Source organism: Schizosaccharomyces japonicus, assembly GCF_000149845.2.
Source record: "Schizosaccharomyces japonicus yFS275 unplaced genomic scaffold supercont5.3, whole genome shotgun sequence".
In the NCBI taxonomy this organism is placed as follows: Eukaryota; Fungi; Ascomycota; class Schizosaccharomycetes; order Schizosaccharomycetales; family Schizosaccharomycetaceae; genus Schizosaccharomyces; species Schizosaccharomyces japonicus.
In genome coordinates this window covers 427,377-444,659 of record NW_011627862.1, presented here as the reverse complement: position 1 = coordinate 444,659, position 17,283 = coordinate 427,377, and the positions used below count along the sequence as shown (strand labels likewise).

Genomic DNA, 17,283 nt, shown 5'->3' with positions numbered 1-17,283 from the left:
CGAAATAGCCGCTCTATATCAAAAACCGAGGAGTTGCGAGCTATCTCGTTGTGTGGTGAAATACCTCTCGATACAACTCCACCAACGCTTTTTGTAGATAAATAATCCAGTTTAATGGCATTTACTCATAGTAAATTAAAACATTTTTTACACCATTCTACTCCCACAGCATTGAATTTTGTATATCCGTCGTTTTTGTAATTTTTGTGCTGATATTTTTAGACGTCTAACGAGTTGGCTTTATCACCTCTGCCGTAACGGATCTTCCACCTTCTACTGCCGCCTGCTTCTCTTAACCTCTGAATATCACCCTGTAGAAACTACTGTTTGCTGTGAGCAGCTCTTTGAGCATGAAGGCCGCAGTTCGTTCAGTGTAAGTGCTTTTTCATACAAAGGAGCCGCAGACGTTTGAATTGAAGCGCTAATCTGTTGTAGTAAAAACTTTTCTAAAGGCTACTCTGAGACTCAGGTTAAAGTCAGAAATGCCACTACAAATGATGCTTGGGGCCCTAGTGGGAAGGCCATGGCGGAAATCGCCCAATTAACTTTTGATCAGCATGAAATGCTCGAAGTTATGGATATTTTGGACCGTCGTTTGAATGACAAAGGAAAGAATTGGCGACATGTGTTCAAGGGTCTAACAGTCCTGGAATACTGTATCCACAGCGGTTCTGAAAACGTCGTTCGCTGGGCCAAAGATAACTTATATATTATCACTACGTTACGAGAGTTTGTGTACATTGACGAAAACGGAACAGACCAAGGTCAAAACATCAGAACAAAAGCCAAGGAACTCACGAATTTATTGTCTGATGACGAAGCCATTCGCCAGGCTCGTAGAAACAGAAACGACATGCATGGCCGGATGAACGGCGACGATGAATTTGGAAACTCTGATGATTGGGGATCCCGTAATCGTTCGCGTCGTTACAACCATCCTCCTGTTTACGATCACTCATCTTCCCGTGGTAGCACACGAACTCAATCTCGTCGTAACAGTCCAGGTGATGGCAGTGATGGTCTTGATGATGAACTTGTTGCGGACCCAGAGCTTCGCCGAGTCATTGAGGAATCAAAACGTCAAGCAGAAATTGACGCTCGTCGTCGCCAAGAAGCTGAGAATGAAGAAGCTGAATTACAAAAGGCGCTTCAACTCTCCAAGGAAGAAGAAGAGGCACGTAAACGACACGAGCAAGAAACTCAACGGTTCATGGAATCGAATTCCTATCAGCCTGTTGATTTTTTTGGAAATCCTGTACAACCGCAACAAACAGGCTTCTCTAACAACCCCTTTCCGATTCAACCTCAACAAACGGGTTTTGTCCAACCGCAAGCAACTGGCTTCATTCAACAACAACCTACTGGCTTTGTCCAGCCTCAGCGTACGGGTTTCATGCAACCTAATCACACGGGTTTTGTTCAACCTCAGCGCACTGGCTTTATGCCGCCAAATCACACAGGATTTGTTCAACCGCAGGCAACAGGATTTGTTCAACCGCAGGCAACAGGATTTGTTCAGCCGCAACCGACCGGATTTGTTCAACCGCAGCCTACAGGGTTTATGCAACCACAAACTACTGGTTTTATACAACAACAGCCAACAGGTTTTGTTCAGCCTCAGCGGACGGGTTTCATGCAGCCTAATCATACAGGCTTTGTCCAGCCGCAGCGTACTGGTTTTATGCAACCTAATCACACAGGCTATGTTCAGCCTCAACGCACTGGCGTTATGCAACCTCAGCGAACCGGCTTCAATAACGGCTTTCCTGCACAAGCTCCTATCCAACAACAAGTTACAGGCTATGTCCAACCTCAACGAACTGGTTTTGGTGCGAACAATCCTTATTCTCAAATGATGCAACCTGCTCCTCAACCCGCTGCTCCAAAGCTTGAACCTACCAAGACTGGTTCCAACAACCCTTTTGCTCAATTCACTAAACTCCCCCAAACAGTTTCAGCTCCAAATGTTTCTACCTCTGGTGCTCAAGTGCAAAGACCAGTTAAGACCAATGATGAGCGGTATGCCAACATTGCCCAGGCTGTTTTAACGGGAAATCCTACGGGTGTCGACACATTCGGAAATATGGGTGATGTTCGTGTTCCGACTCATCACACTGGTTCCAGATTTACTAATAGCGCCGGTCAAACAATTCAGGCACAACCCACCGGTGGAAATCGCAATCCCTTTCAAAAGTCGCAACAGCAGCAGCAACATCCTTCGTTTTCTCAACAACCGTTACAACAGGCTAACATGCAAATGCCTTACCAACAGCATCCTATGGGTTATGTAAATAATCAACAAATTTATGGGGGAATGCAACATGTTCCCGGACAACAACCACCGACACAACCTCAGGTGGGTTCATTGATCGACCTCTAAGCTTACATGCAACACCTCGTCTTTTTGAATTAGTGTCATCCTTAAAGGAGGAGGGTTTTTTAGATCGTACAAATAGCTTCTCTTCCTCTCCTTTTTTGACCGCCATCTTAATCATTTATGCCATGTTCTTCGTTTTTCAACCTTGATGTTAGCTTGCACTTGGTGCGACCAATTAATGACTGTAATGACTGTCGTGAGCTTTGAATATCAGCCAAACTGGTGTGAATTCAAAGGTTTCTACTACTGGAGAATAAGCTAGAACCTTGTTTAGTGGAAGTGCTCGTGTGTCGTCCTTCAGATCAAACATCTGTAGTAGTATATATATTTCATTTGTATTTATGTAAACGTTTACGAATTAGGCGCCCAAGTAGCCCTAGTGCCAGTGAGAACAAAACTAGATAAGTCGTGTTCCATCTGGCTTTCATGTCAAAAATTAGTTGTACAAACATGAACGACGAAGTTTATCACTTCGTCTTTTTCTCCTTGCTTCCTTGAGAAGATGTTCCTGTGTCATCTCGTTGTCGTTTTGTTTGTGAAGATTTTGCACTTAAAGTAGAGTTGCCTTTGTTTTTTTGGCTAGAAGCATTGGGAACGGTTCGTTTGGAAGCTCCAGAAATTGAGATCTTTCCAGTTTCTGGTTTCATAGGAACAGGTCTACTCAATGTTGGTCGAGTTATGGCCATCTTCTTCTGAGATTGTGCCGATTGTTGAGCCTCAGCAGGTCTTTTAGTCTTTTGTGGAGCCTTAGTCGTTTCTGTACTACCAGACAAAGATTGCTCTTTGTGATTATTTTGCTTGCTTAGTCGATCGGTCAATTCTTTCACCTTATGTTCTAGCTCGGCAGTCTTTGTTTTTAGATTGTGAACTTGTTTTTCGGAGATTGAGATTTTCAACTTATTGCGCATCTCGGCTTCTTTCCGGGTAGCTTCAATCAACTTTGTGGTCTGCTCCTTAAGCTCTTTTTCTTTCATAGCAACAGCTTCAGCAATTGATTGCTCAAGTTGAGTTTTGTCAACAGTATCAAGCGCATTCGCGTTCTCCGAGGTGCTACTAGCACCAGAATTGGCAAGTTGATTCTGAAGCTGTTGTATTTGAATTTGCAGCTCGGATATTGTGTTATTAGATGCGCGAAGTTGCTCCTCGAACTCGATTTTTGCCTCCTCTCGCACTCGTTCAACCTCATTCTCCTCAGAAATATGACCACTATGGTCACCTTGAGTTGCTGGACTTCCTTCCATTTTAGATTTAAGCCGTTCAATTTCGCTTTGTAAATTCCGAATAAGATTTTGTTCTCCGGCTTTATGTTCAGGTGAGGAATCCTTTAACTTGGCATACTCAGCCTGAAGCGCTGTAAGGGCACTTTGAGCTTCACTGAGTCTAGACTGAAGTTTTTCATTACTGGATCGAAGTTCATTCATTTCGGCATTGTTTTCACCAACAATGTCGTTAGAAGAGTTTTGTGATTTTGACGCCTGTTTCAAGGTTTGTAATTCCGAAGCTAAAGAGTCTCGTTGCTTCTCTAGTTCCGAAATTTGTGTTTGGAGCTTGTCGTGTTGCTCTTCCGTATTTAGATTGTCAAAAGCTTCAACACGCTTGTGCAGTTGTTCAATTTCTTTTCGTTTTGATTCACATTCTTGAATCTTAACATTCAGCTTTTGCCGAAGTTGCGCAACCTTTGCTTGACTCGTGCTCACCAATTGGTCATAAGTGTTCTTCCAAGCAGCTGCAACATTCGTGTTTTTGATGTTCAGCTGTTCGACTTCCTGCTTAAGCGAAGTATTTTCGGTTTTCAACTCGGATATAGTGTTCGTATGAGTTTTCAGATTGTCAGTAGCGGTTTTGAGTTGTTGCTCCAAAGAAGTCTTTTCTTTTTCCGCTTTTTCGAGATTCTGTTTTAACTCATCAATTGTGGAGGGATCAACACGCTCATAACCCTTAAGAATTTTTGAATTTCTCTCTTTCCATCTCTCATTATCCTCAGTGAGAAGTTTCACACATTCCGTTTTTGAGGACAACTCCGATTTGAGGTTAACTAACTCCTCTTGTAGTTGTTCCAAACGCGTTTCCAGTTCCTTTATGGAAGACTCCAGCATTTTTATGCGTTCATCACTTTCTTGCTTTTCGTCGCGCAAAAGTGAGTTGCTTTCAATGAGAAGCTTGTAATCATCACTATCGACCTTGGATTGAGAAATCTTTTCCGTATCTGCAAGTTCTTGTTCGAGTGCCTTAATTTTTGTATTTTTTTCGGCAATCTCATTCTCCAACCTCGTATGTTCTTGGTGTATCCTTTTGTTCTCAATTCTTATAAGCTCCAGTTTGTTATGTGCAATTTCCTTCTCCTGTCTCAAGTAGCGTATAACCTCATGAAGTTCTACAGTCGAATCACTTTCAGTTTTCGTAGACATATCAACAGTAGTTGCTGCTCTCGCTGATAGATTATCAAGATTAAGCGTTAAGGATTCTAACTGCGAGTGGACAATCTTATTTTGAAGTTGCAGATCGTCATTCGTTCGTCTCAATCCTGTTAACTCATCTTCCAATTGAGTGCGTTGAGCTTCCCAAGAAGCCTTCAGATTTAGGACATCAATTTTGCTGTTATTGCGTTCCTCAGAAACTTCATTGAATTTTGTCTGCAACTCATGATATTGCTGACGAAGTTTGTGTAGAGTTTCCGCTGTCGCTGCATGTTTAACAACCTCGTTCTCATAATCCGATTGTGCAACCTCGTAAAGGCGGATTTGCTGTGCAAGGTCATTTTGCAGTGCTTCAAGTGCTTTCTTACTCTCATCATGCAACGAGGAGAGCTCTTGAGACCGCAACTTTTCCTGAGACAAATTTTCATTAATCTGTTGCAGTTGCTGGTTATAACGAGTACTTGAAGAAGTAAGAGACTGTTGAAGAGCTTTGATTGAGTCGTCAGCTCTTGACAGCTTCTCGTTTAGTTCCACTAACGAAGCATCCTTCTTCTGAAGTTCCTTTTGTAACGCCTCCTTAAACATATCATGGGTCTCGTTCATCGACTTAAGGGCCTCATTTGCTGTACCAACCCGCTGCTGTGAAACCATAAGGCGTTCCCGCAGTTCTTTAAGAAGTACTGTTTTTTCTGCAACCTCCTGCTTCAGTGAAGTGGTTTCACTTTTAAGTAGCTCGCCTCCATTGCCAAAGCTTGTTGTTTCAAAAAACTTGTTTCTAAACGAGTTATATTCGGCTTCAGATTTTTCAAGACGGCGGCAATAGTCATTAATTTTTCCTTCAAGATCCCGCTTCTCCGCTTGACAGCATGCATTGTTTTGTTGAAGTTGTGATATTTCTTTGTATAATGCCTCAAGTTTTTGTTGCTGATTTTCAAGTTCGAAAGTTCTTTGCAACGAGAGTCGCTTTATATCTTCCGATTGACTTGATATTTGGAGATGAGCACGCCGCAACTCCTCACAAAGTTGCGAAATGCGTGCTTCGGCTTTTTCGTAAGACAGCTGCGCATTTTCGGTGACATTTTTTAGTTCTCCTCTTACATTAGCTAACGACGAATTCAACGATGAGATTTGTCCACGTAGGTTTCCATTCTCTGTTCTGAATTGCGACTCAGTAAGCGTATGAAGAGCTGTCTCCTCCACATGCTGTTCTCTTAAACGTTCTAGTCTTTGAACAGCTTCTCTGGAAAGCGTAAGTTCACCTTCAGTAGACTGTAAAGCAGCATTAAGTTTTGCAACACTTTCCCTCAATGCAACGCATTCGTTGTGTAAACTATTCTTTTCATCCGTTAGACGAGAGAGCATTGACTCTAAATCAGAAAGGCTATTTGAGAATTCTGAACATCGAGCTTCCAAGAGAGTAACGTTGCTCGAGTAATTAGCATTTTGTACGCGCAACTTGTCAATAAGGTCATTATTGATCTTATTTTGTTTCTCTGTTGAGACTTTAAGCGTGTGGTAGGCTGTTTTGAAATGTTGAAGCTCAACTTGTGTTTTTTCCACGAGAACCGCAGCTTTAAATGCTTCAGCGTAATTATGCGTCAAATGCACATCGTTTTCTTTTGCTGAATGTAACAGTTCTCGGAACATGTCACGCTCTTGAGAACAGCAAGATAACTGATCGTTCAATAAGTTAATGCGATTCATGAGTTCATCTATCGTTTTGTCCGCTTGAGAGATTAATTCGTTTTGTTCCTCCTTAGACCGGTTTTCGGTAGCACTTTCTTGCTCCTCAAGTTGATCAGCCAGCCTACGAGAAGCATTCAGCAATTTTTGATTTTGTTCCTGAAGTTCAGTGATATTATGGAAAACTGTCAGACGATCAGTGATAAGCTGGTTTGTGTCATTTTCATTACGTCGTAACTTCCCTTGGAGAATTTCGCGTAGATATTGACGTTGAGTTTGCGACAACAACAAGCCAGAAGAGTCTAAGTCAACTTCCTGAAGTAAGACACGAACTTGAAGGGCCAAGTCTTGAATCTGGCGTTGATAGTGATCATTTTCCTGTTGCAAATCCCGACGCTTAGAAAGTATATCATTCAACTGAGAACGCAAGTCATCCCTCTCCTCCTCAATGCTTTGACATTTTTTGCTGAGCTTGACAATAGCCTCATTTTGGGCACTGATTTTGTCCATTTTTTCCTTAAGGGTCGGGGCATGATTGTCAATCTCTTCAATAAGCTCGTTAAGACTTGCTTGCAGTTTCTCATTTTGGTGCTTAGATTCTTCCAGTTTCTGAAGTAAAGATAATCTTTCATAATATAACTGTGAAATAGAAAGATTTGACTTTTTCGTCATAATAAGTGCCTTGGCAGAGGGGGACATGTAGCCAACAGACTCCGGTTCCACATCCGATGCAGATACTGCTTCGAGTCTTTTGTTTGCCAGACCAAGCTGCTGTTGCAGACTCGATAATTCTTTATTGAGTGAGTCAACCTCATTTTTCAAACGCGAAATCTCAAGTTGGAACTTTTCTTCTTGACTTTCCCAATTTGCCTGGGTCTCGCCAAATAGATTATTGGTAGAGGAATAAGACTCTTCAAGTTCTTCAACACGTTTCTGTAGCTCGGTGTTTCGTTCAGATAAAATGGTATTGAGTTTCACTTGGTGTTGAAGTTCTTGCGTGTTACTGGATTGTTGGAAATCGTGTTTCTTTTTCAGCTCTGAATATTCCAGAGAAAGTGCCTCAGATCGAGAACTGAGTGAGTTGCAGCGCAGAACGAGCTCATCCCGGTGACGCTTTAGTGTCTCAAACTTGCTCTTCTCCTCTGTCACTTCTTTCAGCAGTTCCGCCTTTTCCGCAGAAACCTGCTTCAACAAAGCGGTAGCATTCTCATTCGCAGAATTGAGTTCTGAAATTAGTTGATTATTGTTTTTAATCAGTAACTCTTGTTTCTGTGAAAGCAACTTGAGCTGAAGTTCATCATCAGCATGAATAGCTTCGAAAGAGAGTTTCTCAGACTTTAGTTCCTCAATTGCTTTGTGATAGCCCAGACTCTTCTCTTGTAATCGAGAGACTGTTTCACGTTCTAATTGTAGTTCATTATTTTTTAAAGTAAGCTCATTCAACAAATTCGTCTGTGATGCTTGAATTGATTCCAGATTTTTGTTTGTCTGCTCCAAGGAGTTCCTCATAACATCCAATTCACTATTCTTGTGTCGTAATTCATCCAGCGTTCGATTCGACTTTGTTTTAATGTCTTCAATTTCTGTGTCCAGTGACGAGACGCGTTGTTTAGCTTCATCTCGTTCTTTAGTCACCTGAACAACCTGCTTACGCAATGAAGAGACCTGCTGTTCATTGTTTACGCTATTTACAAGAGATTCTTCTTTCAATGTTGCGTATTCTTTCGATTTTTTCAGGACGGAATGAAAGAAAGTGGAAAAATCATCATTTTTTAGAAGACTTCGAAGGTAATCCGTAGACAAATCAAGAAAAACGCATACTGCGCTAATGTCTGTTTCATTGGCAGACATTTGGCAGATTGTGCTCTCCTGTTAGCACAATTATTGATTTTATGTGGTTAGGTTCCTGAGGGAATTTCTCTCCAAAGTAACCGGAGGGCATCCATAGACACGAGTTCACCACTCTTTAGGAGATGATATGGCCAGCGACGAGTCTGAAAACATCAACAACTCGAAGTCTTGTCACTTTCGCGCAATGTATTGTGGCTTTCTTTCTAGGATGAGTGCCCAGTTACGAGATTTTGGTTCATTTTGTGCTACAGTGGGATATATTACAAAGCGGAGAGAGACTAAATGGAACTGACTACAAAAGTATAGTTCTATAGTAATTACATTAATTTATACGCGTTATTTGCATTGGAACATTTTTACGTGAAGTATAAAGGTAGCAGTAGAAAGATTATTCTCTTAGGTCGAAAATCAATGAGCTGCGGTCAAACAAGGTCTGCCGCTTCTGTAAATTCTTGTTGTTGTCTAGACAATATTCAACTTTGTCAGTTAGCTTCCAACAGCAGCAAAAAGTTGCGAGGCCAGGTTTCGATCCTGGGACCTACGGGTTATGAGCCCGTCGGAGTTCCACTCTCCTACCTCGCACAGACCGTCACCAGCAGGACTTGAACCTGCGCGGGCATAGCCCATTAGATGCCTGAACGAGTTCAAGTCTAACTCCTTAACCGCTCGGACATAGTGACTTTCTTGGATATTTCTGTTTGTGGTCGTATATGTTTAGTATGATTGAGTTCCTGTTCGTAGGTTTTAAACAATGAATAACTTCTTCCTTTAACTTTATTCTGAAAATTATTGTTGAAATAAGCAAGTAGTGTTCAACGAATTATAACCATTGAACTCTTGCCTATTTATACTAACTATTCAATTGCTTATATCCTTTGGTTACTAGTTCGTATTTGTAATCTTTGTTAATTTAGAAGAACAAAATACAATAATCTTGCAAGACGTGCAATATAAAGCAATAACTCGGGATTGCTTCGTAATAGCAATGAATGCTAGCGCATGCTTAGCCTTTAAATTAAGGAACTAATCAGTTGAATGATTGTTCAAAGGAAATCGGAGTCAATGACTTATGTTGATTTTCTCCGCAATGCTATCATAAGCAGCGATGCCCGAGTGGTCTAAGGGGGCAGATTTAAGTTGACCCGAGTGCGGTTGATGGAAACTCTGCTGTTGGTAAACGCGCGAGTTCGAACCTCGCTCGCTGCATTATTCTTGTTCCCTTTTTGTTTTCATCAATTGTATTCGTATATAGACGTGTTTTCGTTAAACGCTATCTTTAGAAAAGCATCAGCTTGCCAACAGATGACACTCCGTAAACATAATAAACTTTCACAATTCCATTTCTGTTAATTGGTTCAACTTGACGCTGCTTCTTTCATCCGTTCATAACAGAAAAACCTCGTTGTTCTCCGTACTTAATAGATTAAAATGTATTGTCTTAGCACGAATACCTTTGTAAGTCAATGAAACTTCTAAACACAGGACATGTTATTATGTGTTAGTCATGCTTTATTCATTACATTAAGCTTTCGCCCACTCTAAACAATGTTGCCATTTATGCCGTTTGTACGAGCACGGGTCGGACGGTAAAAAATACAAATATTGAAATTGTGACAGAAGGAGAGGGTTTTTGAGCAAGTTAATTAACCAATGAAGCCCTTATAAATGAATTCTATATTGGCAATACGATTGCATTGCAAAAAACTACTGTTTTGAGGTACTTATAAAAAATATTCATCCCTGCACGATTTTAGAAACTGGACATAGAAGAGCTCAAAATTGGTGCAACATTGGGATTCGAACACAAGCCGACCCGTGTGATCCCGAAGGAGCGAGCTGTATCTTGTGCTGTAAAGGAGTTTTGTGTTCAGAGAATTTGTGGAAAACTGGCGATTTACAGAGGATTTTTCATTATTTTATGAAAATGGCAGTGACAGATAGTCTTCATCATGACTCCTGTGAATATAACGTTTTACACAATTACGTTTTTTTCTTTTATTACATTTGTGCTTCTTACCAGTAATTTTATAAAGATTGTAAAAGGCAATTGATAATACGAGTCGGCAAACATTACTAACTTCTGGTCCCCACATATAAAACCTTCCGACGTTGATCGAATTCTAGCTATAGACATTTTAACACATTAACTTCAGGATAATAAACAATTTCCATCATACAAAGTCGTAAATAAGTTCAAAGAAATAGATCAACAATTCTGTATCTTCAGAAAAAAAAAAAAAAAAAACGGAAAATATCGGTAGCTAACCTTTATCCTTAAACAATTTGGCAAACGAAAAAATCGACAAGAGTGGAGATAGACATTTCCTTTTCATGTACATTATATCGGTTCGAATTTAGTGAACATGAACCAAAAATCGAACCTATTTTGAAATTAAAAGCTTCTTCTCTCTCAAAAAAAAAACAACAGTTAATAAATACAAACCGTTTGACGGTCTTTAAGAGTTGTAAAGATTTATGTGTTATTTTTCGTCCACAGGAACACTGTCAGGGTCACCAATTTTTCCATAGTTGACAGCTTCACCTTTATGAAGCCAGTCAAAGTACAACTCATCATTTAGTTGTTTTGATAAGTCTGCTCTAGATATGTCTTCACGAAACCTCGGGTTTTTCAATAGTGAAAGCATGTACAAGCAACTTGGATAAATTAAGAATTTAGTATACTCTGGTTCCCTCCAGTAATCCAGATATTCCAAATAAGCCAAGAATGTCTCATCTTCAAAAAACTTGTGTTGTGCTAAATAATTCAGATACCACGGATTGGACAACATTTGTACGAATTCCAGTTCAATTTCAAATCTTGTTTTCTCATCAGGTATCTTGTAACCGAGCAAAGTCGTTCCTGGCAATGCTTCCATGATGACTCAGCTATTCTGTTTCTTCTTTTCTGACTCAGTTTTGGTGTTATTGTTTTGCTTGTTGTTTATATATCCCTCGGTACTTTTCTAATAGAATACACTATCCTTACTCACTTCTTAAGACATATACGTCCGACCCGTACCATAGCTAGAATGTAACCATGTACACAAGCCAACTATGGTTCAGTTGGTAACAAACAGAGTCATTAATTCTACCAACAATTGCTTATAACAGCAACTGTTCTTTTTTTAGGGAACGAATCAATTTTATTTCTTTCAATTGCGACTCTTGATAATGAGTGCATTGGTGCCAGAACAAAGGAAACCGAATTTTGAAGTATTTTTGACAATTCATGATTTGTTTAACGTTCCTTTATTAACAGGAATGATTTCCGTAAAATGGAAGTTCAACAATTCCCTAACAAGCCGAAGCATAACGGGGAGCACAGAATATCAACCTGTTCTGGACAACAAAGTGACATGGAACTATAAAACGAAGTTTATTGCAAAAATGCTCATCACTAAACAAAATATTTTAAAAGATTCGTTCGTTTATTTTACCGTTCGGCTCCATGCACATTCTTCAAAAATAAGTACCAAAATGGGAACCCTTCGCATTAATCTCACAGAGTATATTCGAATTTCTCAAGACACAAGAAGATACCTTCTCGCAGAAAGTAAAGTAAATGCGACGCTTCGTTTAAGTGTTCAAATTCAACAACTTAGCGGCAACGCCGATTTTGAAGTTACTAAAACACTAAACAAGCCGCTTGTCTTTAGCGGTATTACTGGTTTATTGACAGAGGGAAAGGAATTTAGAAAAAGGGAAGAAGATGTTGGTGTCTCTTCGAACATAGCTGCTAGCGAAATGGAACGGATGCTTTCTTCTATAAAAACGTTTACTGAGCAAACGAAAAACTATTACATGCATTCAAGCAGTAATGATTTTAATTCAGACCAGATTGTCGATGACATTTACGCCGGAGGAAATGGATGGTCTCAAAAACCTAATATATCTGAGATCGAAGACCAACCTGAGGATCCTTTCCTAGATCACATCAATCGGCTACGAAAAAGTTGGGTACTTCCGGGCGATCAAGCTAAAGAAAAATTACGTAAAAGTTAATTCAATATCTACCGACTGTAACGGTTTTAGGCATAGTAATTTTGATGTATGATGAGAATGACTAGGTATCTAATACTCCACTAGCCTGATCTAATCGCAAAAGTCTGGATGTGCGTTCAGACGTCTCATCAATAAATGGACTGGACTCAAATCTAGTCCAAGGAAATCCGCAACACGAATGATTCTATACACAACGTACCAAACATCAGGGTCTGAAGTCAAACCCAGCGGGCCGTCGACACCGAAGGAGGAAAATTTGGTAAGTAGAGTATTCAGTCCTTCTGAACACCAGCGGTGTAGTTCCCCATCGTTTTTTGACGCAAAAGAAAGAGAATCCTCCAATCGTTGATAACCCGAGTAAAACAAATTCTGTCTCTCGCGTCTAAAAAGAGTAGCATCGTCCGCCAAAACGTAGTCGAGCTGTTCCTCTGCGGAGTACAGACCATCGTGTTGAATGATGCGTGTATTTACCAAGCTCTTGAAAGTTGCATACTCACGATTTTTGGCAGTAACCTCCTTCCAACGTTCATTCGCAACATGTAAACAGATGTTGTCAAGGTGGAGCATCTGTTGGACGTGAAGAGATGCCGTGCTTCGTATACGCTCTGAGTCATCATTCAAGAAGTCATGAAGTAAGAGGTAGTAAGGACTTAAAACATTTTGTGCTTCTGCAGATTCAGTTTGGGAACTAATATCAAACTTCATCAAAGAGTTTAGAGCAGCTAAACGAGACGAGTAACTTTTATACTCATCCGCGTGTTCAAAGAGCAATTTGAACCATGATGACACGACAGAAACGGCATTATCAGCTTTGTCGAGCCACTGTAGGTAAACAAGAGAACCTAAAAGTACCAATAAGCTCTCACAAACCTCGACACATTTGTTACTTTTAATTTCAGCGATTACTTCTTCGCATGAAACTTGCATAATAGAGCGAAGAGACCCGCTGTCCAGATGTGAGATTAACTTAATTGCTGGAGCACGTAAAATACTCCATACACCAGGTTTTGCTAATGTGACGATTGAATCGGTAATAGCATTTTCCAATATAAATGCTGGTTGTTTTATAGTTGAAGAAATGAAACCCAAGGTAGCTAAACGTACTTCATAGAAGTCAGATTGCAAAAGCAAAGCAATAATCTGTGTGATTTCTTCGCTTTGAAGCTGAGAAGATCTCCGTTTTATATCGTTCAGTAAAACTTCTGCCGCACATTCTTCATATAACGAAAGACCGATATTTGCACGGCATGGATTGTGAGCAGCTTTGCGCTGACTCAAGGCATCACGACAATATGATAATACTCTGTAGCGAAGTTGTTCTAATTCATTTGTACTTACATTTGCCGAAAGAAAATGTTCATCCACCATCTCGAGGAAAACGCGTTTAGAAAAGTAACTAACGTTTGGAGACATAATCTCTGGAAAAAGATTCAACAAACGCTCAACAACTGTGGAATAAAATTTCGAAACGAATTGAGGATTTGTCAATATCTGTCCATTGCAATCAAGAAGCGCTTTGACAGCTAAAATGGTACCATGAGTACTATTCTGAGAGTTGAAATTTAGATTTTTAAGAAGCTCAAGCACATGTGCGTCTAGTAGCTGTGGATTAACAAAGCAAGTAAGTGCAATAGCACCAATCTCACGAACTTTTCCAATGCGACTCGCGCTACATTGTATAAGTAAAGGTTTAAAGTCTTTATCGCCATCCCACGCTGCCTCATTTTCATATCGTTGAGCGTATTGTAGCCGAGAAAACAGGTTCAGTATAGGGTAAAGTCCAGTAGATGCAGTTCCCTTTTCGTTAAGCTCGAGAACACTTTGCTGCAACGCTTTCAAGAGATAAATATACAATGAAGGGAACTTTTGAAAGAACATTTTCGTGCTTAGACCCTTGGTATTACCGGAATTGATCACATTTTTTGGTTTTTTGTTTCCGAAAGCACGGTTGATTAGTGCAGTAAAAAGCATAACGCAACAGTTTCGAATGGGCCAAAGACTCGACGAAAATTTCTCAATAGCCAAAGTGAATGCTGGCTCTATGTAAGTTATAGACATTGCAGAGAGCTTATGTTCTGTAAAAATGGCTTTCAATGTATTCATGCCATGTACTTGAGGAAGTTCTAGATGCCCATTGTTGATGTCTTCGGGACTTGCCTCACTATTTGCCAAATCCAAAAGATACTCCATTGTTTCTTTAAATAATGTGGAGATAGAGTTGTCTTCAGCAACAAGGATAGCAACAATACAAAGTGGAATTCCACCACTTCTTCGTGTAATAAAAGCGCTCTTTTCTTTAAGAATCTCAAGATTACGTCTCAACCAAGGACGTGGAAGCTGTACAAGGTCGTTTGAATTGTTCTTGAAAAGGAAAGAACAATATTCAACGAAATAAGGGTAAACACTTGCAAAAGCACCCCGATGGCGGATTTCACAAAGCCAATCCTGAAGTAAGAGACCATACTTTTGATAAATAGCAACATCCAAGTTGTCAAAAACAACAGGGAAGGCTTTCGTAAGCAAAGTTACAAGCAATGCAGCAGCTTCCTTAATTGAGCGCCAAGCGTATGTCAACACCAACTGAGCGGGCGTGGAAGCAGTAACAAACTGGCTATCTATATCAGCAGTAAAACCAGCAAAGTTACCTTCGGGTGAATCATTGCACAAAACATCCCGCGTGCAAGCCCATATTTTTTCAATACTTAAAAGCAATGCCGCGAGAAGAGACTTCCAAGCAGAAGAATGAAGAGAAACCTCCGTCTTATCTAACTTCTTAAGCGCATAAGTAAGCTGGATTAAACTACCTTGAAGCGGATACATAGTTGCTGCTTCCAGAAAATTGCTTTCAGCCACATTTAAATTACTCTGTAAACGTTCTTGCATCGCTCTCGTGAAATTAACAAAATAGCTCTTATCAACCTTTGACAAGAAATGCGTGCAAAGGTATACGGCTTTCGCTCCTCCATCACTTTCATAGAAACGTCCGCTATCGAGGAGTGTTATACCCCTCTTAGAAATAGTAAGTAAATCCTCTTTCAATGAAAGGCCAACAAGTTCTTCTAATGAAAGAAGTGTTTTTAACGATAGTGATCGAACATCGTCGTACGAGTCCTTCAGACGATCAACGTACACACGGACTAATTGACGATCAAAAACAGTAATATGGAATGGGAATGAGTGCTGAGAGGGCCGTAAACTCGAGGGTGTAACATTACTGTCGAGCCCAAATTCTAACAGATAATTGATCAACGTTAAGGAAGTGATAACTTGCTGATAGCTGCTGGTAGGATGCAAGTTTATTCTACATCTAGCGACGAGTGAAGCCAAAAACTCCTTAGCTCGCTCGATAAGCTGTTGCGCGTTTGGAAGGGGTTTTCCGTAACGAGATTTAAGTTCACGATGCAAGGCGTGACATGATGCACGAATCCGAACAAGAAAGTCTTGCATAGACTGAAAAAGAACTTGACGGGAGTCAGCATCTGAGACGGAAAATGCGAAGCTTATATTAGCTTCGATACAGTCGTATTCCTGCACAGTCAAAGGCCGCGAAATATTCGGGCACAATGCCACCAAACGGAAACACGCCAGCTGTACTTTAACATTTCTATGTTTAAACATTTGTGAAACGAAGGCATGTCTTCCATTTAAGTCCAATTGAGAAATGAGATTGGCATCCTTGGCAATTTTCAGAGCAAACAGGCACGCTTCGTTCTTCAAATGCACACCTGGACCATCATAATTGCGAAGTGCCATAAGAAACTTGTTGGTGACACCAGAAGACGTTCTAAGCAATGAAGGCACCAGGTGTGAAGAGATGTTGTTACGAATTTTTGTATCGTTGCTAAAGAATTCAGTTAACACATCCGGACACCACAGCTGCATCCATTCATCCTCAACATTTTCAGAGCCAAGTTCATCCTGAAGCTCCTTGAATCGTTGAACAAGAACTGAGATTACAGTAGTCGAAATTGCTTGAGCGTAAGCGTAGTCTCGCAGAAGTCGAAGCGAACGACTGATAAAATCAGGCTGGAACTCAAATACAAGACGAGCCGTCGTGCGCTTAGCAATAATCTGGATGATTGAACATGTAATTTTTGTATGACGATCCCAAGAAAGCGCCTTCTTTAGCAAGCCAGAAAGGTAATCATAGCATTCTTTTTCTGTAGGCACCAAAACGGTATACAAATGCAACGCCTTAAGAAACATATCTTTTAAAGACACTTGAATACCCGTAGCTCCAGGAAGGGAGGCTCTTGTAGACGGAAGGGCAAACAGTAAGTCCCAGAATTCCTTGTCAATATGGCCCCAAAGCTTTGATTTTAAACCAGAATCATCTTTGCACGCATTGGACACTCGAAGCAGCCAAACACTCGTGGCGTCGAAACAAGAAACTTGACTCACTGCGTCTAACGAAGGATCTGCACAGCAGCGCTTAAGGAAGCTGTAAGAATTCTTAAGAAAATCGCAATTGGTGGCCCATAATTCCGTGGGAGAAGCAATTGAATACGCCTTAAAGCGTTTTAACAACCCAGAATTCCCCGTCAAATTGTTCCAATCTTCCGGGTAAAGCTTACAAAAATCAATTTCTCCCATTGCAGTCAGTTGAACGACCTCTTAAACTTGGTCTCTCCTACTCGCAAAAATCTATCAAAACAAAGACAAACAACAAATAACGACACACTTTCTCAACTGGGCAATTCAACCCTGTGAGACTTTTAATATCCTCAATAAAAACCAAAATTTTTAAAAAAAGAGCCGTCTACAACTTTCAATCCATAAAGCTGAGTTGCAGAGGTTAACGACGCCAATGCCCTATGTGACCAATAAATTATCGCTAACCGCCCAGTAGTGGTGTAGCTAGTCTATTAGTTCGGTGAAAAGTTTCACGACGAAGTCCTGATTTTTGGTGCTGGTGTTGAAAAATAGCGGTCCACTTCCCCTCAGTTACTACTA

At 40.5% G+C, this 17,283-nt stretch overlaps 5 protein-coding genes and 3 non-coding genes across 8 annotated transcripts; 3 read left to right on the top strand and 5 right to left on the bottom strand.

The window, feature by feature from the left end:
* Positions 1-287: 287 nt before the first annotated feature.
* SJAG_04644 (epsin) lies at positions 288-2,796 on the top strand. The gene is made up of 2 exons (XM_002175697.2): positions 288-373; positions 436-2,796. The coding sequence occupies exons 1-2, from the start codon at positions 351-353 to the stop codon at positions 2,378-2,380; spliced, it is 1,968 nt and encodes a 655-aa protein (XP_002175733.1). The 5' UTR covers positions 288-350; the 3' UTR covers positions 2,381-2,796.
* On the bottom strand, positions 2,688-8,967 carry SJAG_04645 (nuclear pore complex associated protein). The gene has a single exon (XM_002175698.2). It carries the CDS (start codon positions 8,326-8,328, stop codon positions 2,845-2,847), a length of 5,484 nt encoding a protein of 1,827 aa, XP_002175734.1. The 5' UTR covers positions 8,329-8,967; the 3' UTR covers positions 2,688-2,844.
* On the bottom strand, positions 8,839-8,910 carry SJAG_16276. The gene has a single exon. It is a non-coding gene; the product is annotated as a tRNA-Met (tRNA).
* On the bottom strand, positions 8,916-9,008 carry SJAG_16275. The gene has a single exon. It is a non-coding gene; the product is annotated as a tRNA-Ser (tRNA).
* A 419-nt stretch (positions 9,009-9,427) lies between these two features.
* Positions 9,428-9,534, top strand: SJAG_16274. Its single transcript has one exon. It is a non-coding gene; the product is annotated as a tRNA-Leu (tRNA).
* An 843-nt stretch (positions 9,535-10,377) lies between these two features.
* On the bottom strand, positions 10,378-11,283 carry SJAG_04647 (mediator complex subunit Med31). The gene has a single exon (XM_002175699.2). The coding sequence runs from the start codon at positions 11,202-11,204 to the stop codon at positions 10,809-10,811; it is 396 nt and encodes a 131-aa protein (XP_002175735.1). The 5' UTR covers positions 11,205-11,283; the 3' UTR covers positions 10,378-10,808.
* Positions 11,202-14,501, top strand: SJAG_04648 (fungal protein). Its single transcript, XM_002175700.2, has one exon. The coding sequence runs from the start codon at positions 11,500-11,502 to the stop codon at positions 12,328-12,330; it is 831 nt and encodes a 276-aa protein (XP_002175736.1). The 5' UTR covers positions 11,202-11,499; the 3' UTR covers positions 12,331-14,501.
* Positions 11,569-17,271, bottom strand: SJAG_04649 (hypothetical protein). Its single transcript, XM_002175701.2, has one exon. The coding sequence runs from the start codon at positions 16,921-16,923 to the stop codon at positions 12,421-12,423; it is 4,503 nt and encodes a 1,500-aa protein (XP_002175737.1). The 5' UTR covers positions 16,924-17,271; the 3' UTR covers positions 11,569-12,420.
* Positions 17,272-17,283: the final 12 nt, after the last annotated feature.